The sequence below is a fragment of the Colossoma macropomum genome, unplaced genomic scaffold, assembly GCF_904425465.1.
Source record: "Colossoma macropomum unplaced genomic scaffold, Colossoma_macropomum, whole genome shotgun sequence".
Lineage (NCBI taxonomy): Eukaryota > Metazoa > Chordata > Actinopteri > Characiformes > Serrasalmidae > Colossoma > Colossoma macropomum.
Window position 1 is genome coordinate 35,342,745 of NW_023494784.1, and position 15,000 is coordinate 35,357,744.

At 38.5% G+C, this 15,000-nt stretch overlaps 1 protein-coding gene across 1 annotated transcript in view; it reads right to left on the minus strand.

The window, feature by feature from the left end:
- LOC118807903 (activin receptor type-1C) overlaps positions 1-15,000 on the minus strand; it is a 42,884-nt gene that overhangs the window by 13,373 nt on the left and 14,511 nt on the right. Inside the window, exons 3-5 of the mRNA XM_036570089.1 lie at positions 6,698-6,940; positions 5,611-5,841; positions 3,734-3,901 (exon numbers count right to left, since the gene is read on the minus strand). Coding sequence (XP_036425982.1) covers positions 3,734-3,901; positions 5,611-5,841; positions 6,698-6,940 — 642 coding nt within the window. The remainder of the gene's footprint in view (positions 1-3,733; positions 3,902-5,610; positions 5,842-6,697; positions 6,941-15,000) is intronic.

The window sequence follows — 15,000 nt, forward strand, 5'->3', positions numbered from 1 at the left end:
AGTGGTCTTAAACTCTCGCCCTGTGCAGCTTTGCATGAAGAACTACAGCGGAATGCCTCAATCTGTTAAGCTTATCAGGACTAATTTCAGAACTACATGTTGCTGGGAAGACTTCTGTAACTTAGCAACTAGTTCAAAATTAGAAAATCTTATAGAGACAATTGTCAACACTGTAGACTATTTTGCATTTATTTATAAGAAATCAATGTCAACAAATTCTGAGAAGGAACTACTAAAAAAAGCTTTAGAGGTGAACAACAACAACAACATCAAATTAAAGAGATTTGTCACCTCCACTAGGAGGCAGGGTAAGTAATCAGGCAGTGCAGCTAAATCTATTTTGACACAGGTTCTTAAAGAGGATTTACCTCAGCTAGCCAAATGCAGAGCAGACTTCTGACCTGAGAGTGGACTAGACACAGTTTTGGAAATGCAGTCTTTTCACCGAGGCCACCAGGTCACACTGATTTAAGAGTTAAACTGCATGAGCATTGACTTGTTAAGGTTTAGAATTCAGTAACTACACAGAAAACATAGAAAGCAGAGAGATTATTAACTCATTTTGCAAACAAGTTATTAAGTTATAGAAGTGAAGAATGGAATATTTAGTTACCACACTGAAAAAAGCGTGTTGTGTCTTTACATAATTTCCACATGAATAAATATATAACCAAAAGTAAGTAAACTGGAAGACAAAACTGTGTTGATGTAATATGTTTATCCCATGTAAATGATGTAGACTTCTGTAAACTTAACACATTATTTTTCAGTGCACTATGAATTATGTAGTAAATACTGTGGAACTAATAAATAAGCTGTGCAGCTATGAGAGTGAGAAAAACTGAAATGTGTTATTCCTCAAAGTTTCCTCAGAGTTTAGGGGTTCATCCCTAAGTGGCCAAGACCCACCTGCAGGTCCAAACTTTTATTCCTCACTTCTGTAACTTCAGAATAATTCAGCCAGTTTGCACCAAAGTCTGTGCAGTTAATGAATAATAAGGCTTATGACCGGGGTCGGCAGCATGTGGCTCTTTTACCGCGCTGTTGTGGCTCCACAGCAGAATTACATTGTTAGGTAGAAATAAAATAATCCTCCTTTGTAGTTAAATTAAGCTCTGCTGATCGTTGAAGACAGGTTTAACAATAAATGGTGTTAAACGCTGAAGTTAATGTAGCCTATATCTGCTAAATCACCAAGCTTTGACCCTGAAGGTTGGCACGCAGACAACATGCTCGCCTACCTATTTTTAAGACGAACATCAATAATTTGAGACGAATTGACTCATTTGCATTTATAAGCACTCTAGTTGGTTTACTGTGGTGTTTAATCTGTAACGAGAAACTGTGACACACTAAAAAGTCGTGAAGCTGTAGTCAGTTTTTTTGTCGCCATTTCCAGAATGTAACTGCTGCACCATTTAAGGTGGAACGGAACAATTCGAATAAGAATCTGGCGAATGAGTTGAATGCTGAGAGAAACTGTTCCACTTTTCTGGAAAAGTTTCCTGCCAGAGATGCGAGAAAAGCAGCAACTGCTGAGCTAAAGCTTAAAGCAGAGCAAAGTAAATCTGTGTTTTTGTTCAGGTTTTATTTTTACTGAGACATATTTACAGCCAAGATGGCAAAATGGACATAAAACGTTGTGGCTTCCAAGGAGGATAGATTTTTGTTGAAAGGACAAAATGGCTCTTCTTAACATTTGGGTTGCAGACCTCTGGCTTACGGTATGTGTCCAATGCACATGAATTGGTCAACCGAAATTTTGTCAGAAGAGAGTTGCACAAAAACTGCGAGTGGTGCGAAAATGACTCCCTGTGCAGTGAGAAAATTTGAGTCGGCTTCAATTTTATGCAAATTACACAAGGCAGCTGCACAGCACTGATCAATCAGGCAAAAGCAACTGTCCACTGTACATGCACAATGAGTGTTCTGTCTGGTAACATAGTTCCATCTGGACGACTTAGACTAAAAGTTAATAGCAGTTGTGTCTGGATCTAAATACAAAGACAAAAGTAAAAGAAAGAGCCAAACTTCCAGCCAACATATTGTCACTGTCCAAAAAAAAAAGTACCTCAATTTTTTCCAATTTACACTGTTGACATCATTCGAGCACACCCACGCCCCTTTACATCGTGTTAAAATTTCATGAAGAATGGGTCAATAGTAATTGGCTTGGAATATAATCTCTGTGCAACAATCATGAAATGTAAAGAACATTCCTGTAAAGTTGCCATTTTGAAGAACTTTGTTTTTCTTTATACTGAAGAGCATTTTAAGTTTAGCCGAGAGTAGCCTACTTAACATCTGAATTTATCTGACTGATTTTTTTGAAATCCAAGACTGACTGACAGGTTTATTTGTGTTCTGCTCTGTAGACAGTATTGTGGAGTTTAATGGGTTCACCTACATGCAACATGACTAAGTCTACTGTGGGTGGCATCAAAAGAACAGATCCAGGCCACTGCACCATGCCACACTGCCAGTGCACCACATTTCCAGTACGGCTAGTCTTCTGCAGTAGCAGCCTGTCCCATCTGAGAGACTTCGGCAGTGATATACAGGCCCCAGCTTTATTCATCAAATTTTGCTTGTGACAGCAAAAGTAGAGACAGCTACAATCACACAGTGAGCACTGATCCTACATACAGTAAAACTGAAATAGGGATGCTGTGCAAATGAGCACATTTTCACTTTCAGCTTCACTAAATAAATGACTAGTCCTGCACAGCCAGACACTGTCAATCATATTTTGAGCAGCTTTTACAGCTGCACTGTAGCCCATCATTAGATGTACTTACTTTCATAAATTCTGAAAATGTAATAAAAACACAATCCCTATGTGGATTTCATAACTGCAGAGAATGTAAAAATGCCCACATACAGCCTTCTTTTTCCAGAACAATGACATGGCTTTTAGAATAAGTGCAGCCCTAGCGAGTGGCTGCCTGATATAGAGGAGTGTTATTCAAAGAGGAAGACATATTTTTAAAGTGGATTTACCGCAGCTAGCTGACAGGAGAGTGGAACACTCAACAGGGGTGTAAATCTCTGACCTTACGATCGGATTCAATTCCAATTCCTTAGAAAAAGCAACTCAACTTTAGCCCACAATTTGATTTGTGTTGACTATTTTGCTAGTCAGAATGCGGTACAGTGAATGCACAAATGTGACTAGAGAAACTATTTACGCTGCACTGGAATACAGACAGTAACAACAATACGCCAAGGTTATTTTTATTTTTCATATTTGGACATAGTCTGACACTTTTATGGTTTTATAAATCATACAGAAAAAATTAGTGCCTAGTTTATTGAACACCATAATAACGGATTATACAGCAGTTAGTTTCGAAGTGTTTTATCCGTGCTGTTATTTGTGGTAACAGCATTTTTTTAACTGTCTGATTCCAGATTCTAAGTAACAACTCACTTTACTATACACTGCAGCTAATCTTAACTAAGTTTCTACTTTAATATAAAGTTTCAGCTTTCGCTGTTCAAAACAACAAAGAAATATGGTAACTTTTCAGTAAGAAGCAAAACTTTTTTTTAGCTGTAATGCAAGTTAATGTAAAGAGATTTTATTCCAAGCACTTTTGGAGCATTTCTATTGGTCCATTCACCATGAATTTTTCACACAGTGTGAAGAGCAGCTGCTGTGTTTAAATGGTGTAGAAATGGTGCAATCCCCCCCGCCCCCAACACTTAGCAGTGACCTGCAGTGCTGTCTTACCTTGAGTGCCGATGATCTCCATGTGTAGGTGAGCCAGGCCGCTGGCGATTGACAGCGCCAGAACAATCATACCATCCACAGACACTGTATACCTGTTCAGGTAATCAAACAGAGAGCCATGCTCATGATACTCCGACACCAGCCACAGCTGAGTCCACGAACCATTATCTAGAGAGAGAGAGAGTGAGAAAGAGAGCCCATCATGCTTCCAAAGAGGCAAAATAGCAATAGCTGAGGCTAATTTTTTGTGAAACTTACTGTACTGATATCGGTCTGCAGAAAGAGGTAATAATCAGGAGTGCTTTAACCTGCTTGTGGGCCCTGGGGCTAGGCGGTCAGGGGTCCTATGGTTCTAGTTACACACACATTGTGTAAAATTTTAAAACCGTTGTTTTTAATGAAAGTGCACACACTGCAGTCGTCAGGCAGTGACCTAAAGTTGAACAAAGCTGAAATTAGCTTTAGGTCTGTCACTTAAATGGTGGAACAGAAAATCTGAATAAGAAGATGGCAAATAGGACACCAGTTTCAGCCTCACCAAACTTAGACCCGGAACCAAACCAATAAAAGTCATAGTCAGTCAAGGTTTGAAATTTGCACTTAACTTGAGATAAACTTCAACTGGAGCTCATATGTGCTACCTGTGCTCCATCCAATCTGTCACACAATGCTTTTCCAGCAGTGTGTGGTACAGTTTACTCTGTTAAACCATCAACATTACCAAAACACGTCAAAACAGGTCCTCAACACGCTATATTGTATCGTTTGATCCAGTGGCGTAGGCAGGAATACGTCATTGGGTAGGCCTGTGAAAAACTGGGTAGGCCAACTTGGTAAACACAAAACCCAAAGAAGACGACATGATTGAAATGAAACCAAAACACGTGAGATGCATAAAGATGAGGAAAAACAACAAAGCAAACTTAAAAACCTAAACTAGGAAATACACAATACAGTGACAGCACTCACAGAAAACAAATCAAATTTAATAAATATTCTTTCCCCACTTGATTGAGTAGGCCTGTTATCAATCTGGGTAGTGGGAATAAATGAATCTCATTATCGGCCAATCAGAAGCCGTACTCAAAGCTAGTGCATTAAATCACCCCTGCTAATAAAAATACATTTCATTAAAATTAAATCTAATAAAATTAGAAAAATAATGTTTTTCTCAGACCAAAAGCATTACGAATTATATTAGTTCAATATCAGGTTTTTGTAAATATTTGTGTTATAGTTCATACTTTCTACTCAGATTATCTAACCCTTCTGAGGAAGTGCAGCCTGTGTGCATTCTAACATTTTATCTCTCTCATTAAGAGTCCTCTGCAGCAAAATCACTTAAATAAGTTAGATAACAGGCAGCCTAACTTGTCCTCAGGAGTCCTCAAGTGACCAAGAGAACACAAAAGCTTTCATGGCACCTGCTCATCCAATGTTTCTTCTGTGTATTAATGGGGAGTTTGTCCCCCTTTTGCTGCAGTAAAAGCCTCTACTCTTCTGGGAAGTCTTTACACTAGATGTTGGAACATTGCTGTGAGCATTTGATTGCATTCAGCATCAAGAGCAATAGTGAGGTCAGGTACCGACGTTGGATCAGCTCTGGATCACTCCAACTCATCCCAAAGATACTGGATGGAGTTTCATCACTCCAGAGAACACGGTTCCACTGCTCCACAGCCCAATGCTGGGGGTTTTTATACCCCTCTAAACGAAACTTAGCACTGTCATGAGGAAAATCCTATCAGTTTTAAGGATTTAACCGTGTCCTGCCTATATGCAGTCACCACCTCTTTACTTCAATCACAGCAGTACAGGATGAACTGGTAAATTTTAAGATAAAACACCATCTTGGTTAAAGGTATGAGTGTCAGTACCTTTATTATCAGCTGCGATGAATCCCAGGATGTTCTCATGCCGTAGCATGATGGTCTGGTAGATTTCGGCCTCGCGGAACCACGAGCGCTCGTCTCGAGAGGAGAAAATCTTCACAGCCACGTCCTCGCCCCGCCACTTCCCTCTCCACACCTCTCCAAAACGACCCTTCCCAATGCTCTCCTGTAGCACGATGGTTCGCGCTATCGTCCTCTGAACCAGCAGCGGCAGTCCTGAGATACACAATCAGAAAATTCAGTCTGGGCACACATACCCTGCCTCTGTATGGTATATAAATAATGTGTAATAAATAAACTTAATGAACAGTATCAGCCACAGCACTGTAAATTACACTTAAACCAAGTCATATACATGAATTTGAAATACAATGTCTATACTAGTAGACCGACCAAAATGGCCTGTGTGGGTTCAGGCTGTTTCTTTCTTTCTTTCAAAGTGCAGCCTGTATGACTCTTGATACAGTCACAGGCTGAGTTATTCAGTGGGTCTGGGCTATTTTAAGGGCTATATCCTGCATTTTTCTTGCAATTAAGCTTTTCCTTGAGGTCGGCTTACGGCAATTATGTGGATGCATCCAAAAAGGTTTCATTCACTTTTAACATAACCATTTTCCAACCTCTCTTTATCTCTTAGAATTAAACAGGCTGTTTTTGTTACTGTGCCTTTAAACTTGATATATATGTCTGATATATATGAGCTCATATATCTAAGATAAATGAGCTCTGTTCTGATTGGCTGCCTGTATTGTGCCCCATTTAAAATATACTCAAAGCTGAAGCACTCCCTAGAAATTCAGTGTGCATGGGTGGAGCTAATCTGCTGCAGGCTGAATAGGAGGGTGGATGTAAAACAACTGGGAGCGTGACATCACAGAAGCAATCATTTCAAAATGGGCTACTTTTGCAGCATCATTTCTACATATGAACTGTATGGACTGAGCAGTGAAAAGTATTTTAAACTTTGACAATGTTTACATATTACTTCAAGCTCCTTTTAGATGGAAATTTGGTTGCGATATGGGCCCTTTGATGAGTTAACATGTCTCTCTCTCTCTCTCTCCCCCCTCACCTGATCCTGAGCCTGACGTGCTCATGTCATATATCAGTTCTTTCAGGCATTTCTCAGGTGAGACGAGGCTCTGGTCATCCAGCGGTTCCTCTGGGTCTTGTTTCCGGGCTTTACTGTGCACACACCGCTGATTCTGAAGAGCACACAGACCCAGGACCACACCCACACACAACAGGCACGACGGCACCAGGATCACAGCTGCCAACTCCAGCCGGCCCCAACCTGAGCCATCAGAGGATACTCCTGTACCGCATATACAAACACACACACAAAACGCACAAAAATGTACAGTCAGGACTCAATCTACTGATACCAGAATACTGAAAAAAGAAATGTTTTTGTTTTTAGAAGCATAGCTTCATTAAAATACATTGGGTGGACCATTAAAAATGACCATATATTTTTTCCCCCTTTGCGATCTTGATTAAAGCATTTAGCACACTGTGAGTACACTGAGGTACAGAGCATTAGTAGGATATCAATGCCAATATAGAAAATGGACATATGGTCAATGCACTAAAACTAAGAGCGGTTGCAATGTCACACTGTCACACTGACACACTGTTACATTGTGTATCTGGTCATTTGCAAGGTAATTTGTAGTTAATCTGCCCAGTATTCACCTGAATTCATAATAAAAATTCTAATAATAATCTTTATTAATATAGCACATTTCATTTTATGTACAAAATCTCAATGTGTTTTACACACTAGGAAGTACAAGATTGAAAAAGATAACGTACAATGGTCTAAACAAACAGCACCATTACCAATAATAGCCCCAAGACATTAGGCATTTGCTAGTGTTAATTAGGATTTAAAAACATCTATTGAGCTAGCATTGCTAATATTCTCTAGAAGTTTAGGAGCTAAATAAGAAAATGATCTCCTGCCAACTAAGCTGTGAGTGATTCTAAGAGTTTCCAGTAAGCCTCAGCTGAGTGAAGTGGTGTAGGAGGGCTATAACGCTTCAACAGATCAATGTAATATTGTTACCTGTCAGAGCAAAACCTTGCATCACAACTTTTGTCATATTCATTATTGACTTTGAAAATACCAGCTGCATTTCACATAGTGTGAAAATTTCATGATGAATGTACCAACTGAAATTGTTCAATATTGCTTGAGATAAAAATCTTTCTGCATTAACTTCCATTAAAAGTTACCATTTTAAAGATCCAAGTATTTTGTCTGAAGGCAACAATATGCTGAGCTTCAGACGTCATAAACGAGACCTCACACATTTTTTCAATGTATTTGCAAAAAGGCAAATACTGAAGAATGCTGTTTGCACAATCATTCAACTAAATGTGAAGAATAAGAAGATAATAACTTAGATGCCACTCCGCCCTCTAGTGTTGGCGTCCTGAAAGCATGAGTCTGTCTGCAGCTTCCTGTCAGTGGACTATGATTAGATATGGAGGTGTTAATTAGTGTTGAATAGTTAGGATTGAGTGCACAGAGCCACAAATGATTTCATCCTGCTCAGGTTATGCTGGAGCTCAACCGTCAGCAGAGCTTAAGTCAGAGAGATTCAGATGGCCGATTGTGAAATAGCTTTAGTATGTGAAAGCAGTCTTTAAAAAAAGCTATGAGCTCTAAAAGAAGAGCCAAACAGGGCAGACGGAGGAAAGCACTGAGTCTGAAATACAAAGGAAGTTTTTTATTCATCGCTTCCTTCAGTGCATGACTACTGCAGGCCATGAACGCAGTAAAACACAGTAAAAAATCAACTAGTGACATGAAAACCTAAATATTAACTTAATTTTATAGATTGTTTTTATATAAAAATGCATTTTTATTTGTATTATAACTTTATTTGTATTATTACATTTTGGGTTGCATTTCAAGGTCATTGCGTATTTTTAGATCTGCACCAATTATGAATTTTTATGGCCTGCTATCATTACAGCCTAAGGTTTTTTCTTTTAACCTTTATCAATATAACCCATGCTCACATCGTGTGGGCTACAAGAACACACGAAACATACTAGCACTAGTGCTTTTTATTAGCTAAAGTCATAATAAATAACATTTTGCTCTTTAATGGGCCAAACTCGCATTTTAAATTCTTAAATGACAAATTTGTTGCCTATTTAAATTGCATGAAATCAAATAAAGTGCTAAACTGAAAGTAAGAGGCAACAGGCTGTTCAGCAGAATGAGTCATGCATAATTAAGTTACGACATTTTGGTATAGATGTAGCAACATTTAAATACAGTGTTATTGCACTTACTTGCATCACTTTATTTATGTCATAAAATTACAACACAGCTAAAATCAAAATAATAAATTGTTATGGCCCGTTCCATTATGCACCCCAAATTATAATATAGGTTTAATAATCACAATCATGATTGTTATTATGAGCAATATATAAACTGACAGAAAGCACAGCATCATAAACAACACACTGCAAATGTAACACTTGACTTTTGCAGTACATGGCGTTTTCCAAAGTGACTTTATGGCTTAGTTTAATGGCTATGACTCCATGACAATAAAAAATAAAGACAGGCGTAAATGTCATTCAGGTGTTCGGTCTTTCATAGTCAGTTTCAAATGAGTAATATCATCCATCACTGGACAGTCTCTATATGGCTCTCCTGTAGGCTTTTACTATGGATGTGAATGTGTACCATTTAACTGTTTCACAGAACAAGGCAGAAAAAAACAAAAAACACAGACATAAGAGTAACCTGAAGAATAAAAATAAAATAAAATAAAAAAAGATTTGTAATCATCTCTCTGTGGAAAATCTTCATTGCTACATTTTATGTACAAAGGTATCCAGAAACCATTTATTTATTTAGAAAAGTGCATTTTCTAAACAAAGTACAGAGTGATTGCACAGCTTAACCAATTCCCAGATGGTTGCTAGGGTGTTGCTAGGTGTTAAATGGAAAATCATTTAACGATCAATGTACGAAAAACATCCAACCAGAAAACTGTATATAAGCACACCATGCCCGATCAGACTGAACAACCCATCCAATACCTTTGGGAGGAGCTGTGATTCAGAACTAAAAATCTAAGATCTAACATCAGTACCTGGCCTCACTAATACTCTCGTGGATAAATGCAAACAAATCCTCACAGTAATGTTCCAGCATCTAGAATAGAGCCTTCTTAGAAGAGCAGAGGATGTTACTGCAACAAAGGGGGACAATCTCTCTATCAATACCCTTTGTTTCAGGGGAAACTCTGGATAAATAGGTGTCTGCATACTTGTGGACAAAGTTCCAGCTTCCCATGCTGAAATTAAGCCTAAGTCTGACTGAAAAGAATTTCCAGTGGTGGTTCACCATTGGCACTACCTTTTAGTCCAAGACTAAGCTTAATCCATGTCTGGGAAACTGGCCCATTTTGTACCTGCCAGACTGCAATTTCCTCACATCATAACAGCTGCTTTCTTCTGAACGCATTTTCATCCAAAAAGCTTTCAGGAGAAAAACAGTCTCTAAAATTAAGAGCTTCCTGCTGCTTAGTAGACTTGAAAAAAAACAGCTAGTTAATACTGCCAGGAGCTGGAAACAGTTGTAAGCTGTAAGATGTAAGTTTTAATCATGCTTCAATCTATTAGCATTGAACCTGAATTTATATAGTTACTTAACCTCTTAAACTCTATAAGCCTGTATGCAGATCCATACTTCAGTTCCTCACTCGCACAACTACATTACATAACTTACATACTAGTCTCACTGTAGTTAAGTAACTGAGTAATTTATAATAGAGGATAATAAGTCTTGAGAGTAAAGACAAACAAAAGTAATTTTAAAGCATTAATATTGGCAAGAGGTGGAATTCAGCTGCTATTAGCTTCTAAACATCTAAATGGTTCACACTGCATTTCAACTACCATACTGCTAGACACAGTTTAGTCTAGGTTTGTAGTTCTAGGGCTCTGGAATAGACAGAGCAGCACTGATTTCATCTGGACAAACTCAGACATAGCAAGGCAGTCAGTCGTCCCACAGGGAAGGCAAGTGTGATTCAAATACAAGCCAGTCATTTACTAATCAATCAGACCCACACAGCTGTGTCAATGATTAATGAAACTAATCAGAGGTTGGCATTTCTCAATTTCACTACAAAACTGCCCAAACAGCACTGATGAAATCATGAAAGTTTGAGAGATGGTGTGACTAACCTGGTACTAGGCATGCGTATTCAGACTTTTGATATTTGTATATTCTAATTTTGATATTTAAGTATAGAAAGAAAGAAACACGGCTAAAAACATCCTTCATTGTTCAAAAATAGCCACAGGAAATCAGTGCCGCTTCAAATGAAGTAATGAGCTAACACTGAAGCTACCAAGTGCAACATTGGATGCTGATCAGCACTAGTCTGCATGAGGTCTTCTAAATGAGGCCTTTTCTTCTCAGTGGACCACACGCACTCAAGTGCTACGTTTTCACTGTTTCTGGACCAAACTAACATCAGCTAGAGTAGTTGGCTTAGTTAACAATAAAGCTGTGCTACCTCTGCATTCTCGGTCACATCCTTAACAATGTGTCCTTGGCCACACGCTCACTTTAAGGCCTTTGTGTTTTGAAGTAACAAAGTATAACATAATTATTCGCAGATATGAGCAAAACAATCACTTTTACAGTCCTGTTAAAACAAAATCAAGTGTTTGACTGAATTGTTAGCTTATATATTTTCTCCGTCTTTCTGTGATGAAACACAATGAATACCCAAACAGTGATTTCAGTATTCAAACACCGATACCTGGAATAGTTAGCTGAGTATGTTTAAATCAAACAAAGTTATCATTTATAAATGGAATTTAACAGTAGTTTAATTTATTCACAGTAGTTAAATGAATTCAGTGTTTCACAAAATTAACCAAAATTATTTGCTTACTGAACACTATTATACTGACATATCGAAAATAATTATAGTCACACACTTTATTTTTATACTACTATAAATACATACTTTACTGAATATTATTATAATTGGTAAAAATCGATTCCAACATTCTAAAATTGATACAACTAAATTGCGCTTTAACATCCCAAATAAACAGAGCTGTAAAAATCTGCATTTCAGCACTGCAGTGTGTTCAGAGCAAAACGGCCAAGCTGGTCTAAACCGGACCCTGGTGTGTCCCTCTCCCCGAGGGCCCCACTCTTGCTGCATCTGCACAGGGTCACCAGCAAAAGACAGAGGCAAGTATTTCAAAACACGTTTCCCTCTCCTTTCTCCCAGAATTCAGTCTGCCAGAGGGTTCAGCCTGGACACAGCAGCATGGCAACACAAGCGCTTCTCAAAAACAGTACTGAGATAAGCAGACACAGCGTTACTGAAGTACTACAGCAACACAGTGTTTGTGCCTGAAAACACATCTGTGTTTGTGATGAGGTTGTCAAACTGAAATGACAGAATGGGGGATATTTCATCTAACAGACAGATGCTGAAAGTGCAATTCTGGTCAATCTGAACTGTTATTTTGTGGTTGTGCTGGTTTCCTATGTTGTATAGTGACAAGCAGATGCTCAGATCATAGGATTTCTAAAGGCCTACTGTGTATAAACTGAGTCTGTGAACTAAACACAATGTTCTCAAGTTCACTGTTCAATGTCGCAACCACTTATAACTGTGACACAGATATAGGTTTGCATGATAAGAACAAAATGTTATGCCGCAATTACGTTACTATCACATATGCAAATGACCTCTGCAAGATTATGATTGACACCACTCAGCCAGTTACAATCATCCCTACATGTTCCTTCCTTCGTCAGTCAAAGGAAAAATGATGGTGGCTGTAAATTAGTCTGAATGATTGGACTAAGACATGGTGAAAAGGTGTTATGCCCTTTAATGCTGAGCGTCTACACGATTTTGATTTTATTTCATGAAGTCATGGAATTCCACTGTTTAAAAAGTGTATGAACCCTGTAGGCTGGCTTTACATTTTGAAACTTTCATGCATTTCCTTGCAACTTGACAGTTACATGAAGCAAGTCAAAAACAACCAAAGTATATTTAAATCTGTGACATTACATTTGCACATTTGGAGAATTATTGTCTTTGTATCATTGTTCAAGCACTCATTGCCGTTGTTCATCTTTCTATCTAGTGTTCTTTACCCTATATTCGACATTTTAAATCTATCCCGTTTATGTTAAGCCCTTTGAAAATGGATGTTTAAGTAGCTATTACGTCCTAAAAACTCATGGAGAAGCACAATTTCTGTAATAATTTTCACTCTTTGGATCCCAAGGAATCTGAGCTCTGTGTGAAATTAGCAGGTATCAAGAGAGGAGAAAATAATAGATTTGTATATCATGATAACAGTAGGCTAACAAAGAAGAATAAACACAAGCAGCCATTTTAACAGGCATTAGCATTAGCTGGCGGGGCCAGCTGGTTACAGAAACCTCAGCTTTAAGAAACTCGGATTATTTGTTGCCACGGTTTAGATAACTACCAAAAAAGTCACATGGAAGATTCACTGTATTAAGCCATCCTTACTAAAAGTTTGACAAATGTAACAATAACTAAAGGAGAAGGGACTATTTTAGAATTTTGCAAATGGTCAACTGAAATACGCCTTGCATTTGAAAACACATTGGTGAACTTTTAACATAACATGGTTAAAAACTAGCCAACGTTATTTTGACATTATTTTGATCAAAGATATGCACATTTGCTGGATGATGTGAAAGCCTTGAAAGCCCACAGGAACTCATGTGGAACATTTAATGGTCATTGCGAGTGGTCAAAGTACAAAATAAAATGATTTGTTTTTGACTTATTAGAGGGCTTTCTGGCATGTTGTTGCCTTCTGCAAAGTCCAATGATGCAATAACTGACAAAAAAACCCTGTGCATATGTATCACGCTGCCGTCCGAACAAAACCTCGTACCTCCAAAACGGTAACTTTACAGGAGAAGGAAAAAACAAACAAATAATTCTTGGCCATTTCTTTCAGTTCATTCATCATGAAATTATACACAATGTAAAGGGAAATTGGGATTTTCAAATTATATCAAAAACTAGAAAATGACAAAAATGGAGATACAAGGTTTTGCTCCGACAGCAGTGATATATGCCATAAATACCATGTCTAACTTCAGGTTTTCAATCAAAGCTTTATTTAATTCCCATGAAATGGCATCTCTGGGTGCATCTTCTTACTGTTCTGTTACTCACAATTTAAAGACTATAGCTGCAGTTCAGTTAATAACCCCCAACCATTAAAACTAAATCAACCTTTGTCATTTTGCTGAGTTTCAGTGTGGCCTCCCTGCTTCAAAAACACCAGCAAAACCAGAATATGTTGTGTTTTGGGTGTTGGTATACTGGTCAAACAGCATGACCATGCTGGGTTACCAGCTAAACCAGCACCAGATCTGCACAAACCAGCTTAGACCAGCCTGGATTTCATGCTGGTCTAAGCAGGTTTTTTTCTTGGCAGTGTTGGCAATCCCAGGGACTGCCTGTCGAGAATAAGTCACATAAAAACTTACTTCATCACCCATCAGGGCTTACAGCAGCTGCTGACTGGCCTTCTGAAGTTCGGTTAAACAGCAGCTCCATTCTGTAGCTGTATAAGTGGATCCACTGTAAAGTCCAATATGAAGCTTTTGGGCCATCAGTGCCGCATTTCAGAAGCCTGGCCATTTCATCAGTAACGAAGCTCAGTGCTCCCCTTTAATCTGCATCAGCAGTATTTAATAAAGAAGCTTAATCTTAATGTTTTCTTTTCCGCTCACGCGTTTCTCCCCCTTTTCTGCTTCAGTAAACAAGCCCCGGCAACGGTAACCACGGTAACAGACATTACAGCTCTGATGCAGAAAGGTGCTACCAAATAGAAAGTGAAGCTCTTCAGTCACGGGCACTGGACACCCACAGACAAAAATCTATCAAAGCAGAACAGGATATTATGGATAATTTTCTTGTGGGGGTCTTGCACCTCCTTTAAAAATTGCTCAAGGATGCAAACTCATAAGAGTAGGAAAAACTCTACTGAGAATACTGTCTAATTATGTGTGAAAACTACCATCATGCACTGAAATGTTCACAGGCCTCCTGTCTCACCTTCTGGAAAAAAGCATTAGATTCACTGGCCCATAACTCCAGTGCCATGGGACAAAACGTTTGCTGATCAAAGGAATAGTTCAGATAAAAATCAAACAGACAGTTTTCCCCTTACCCAAAATGTGGCTGAACAGCCAAAACACATTTGGTTTGGTGTTTGCTTCTTTTGATTTTGCACTGGAGCTCCAAAGTTAATGTGGCTAACAAAGAGAAGCTGTTTTTTAGCTCTGCAAGCTATTTTTGTCCC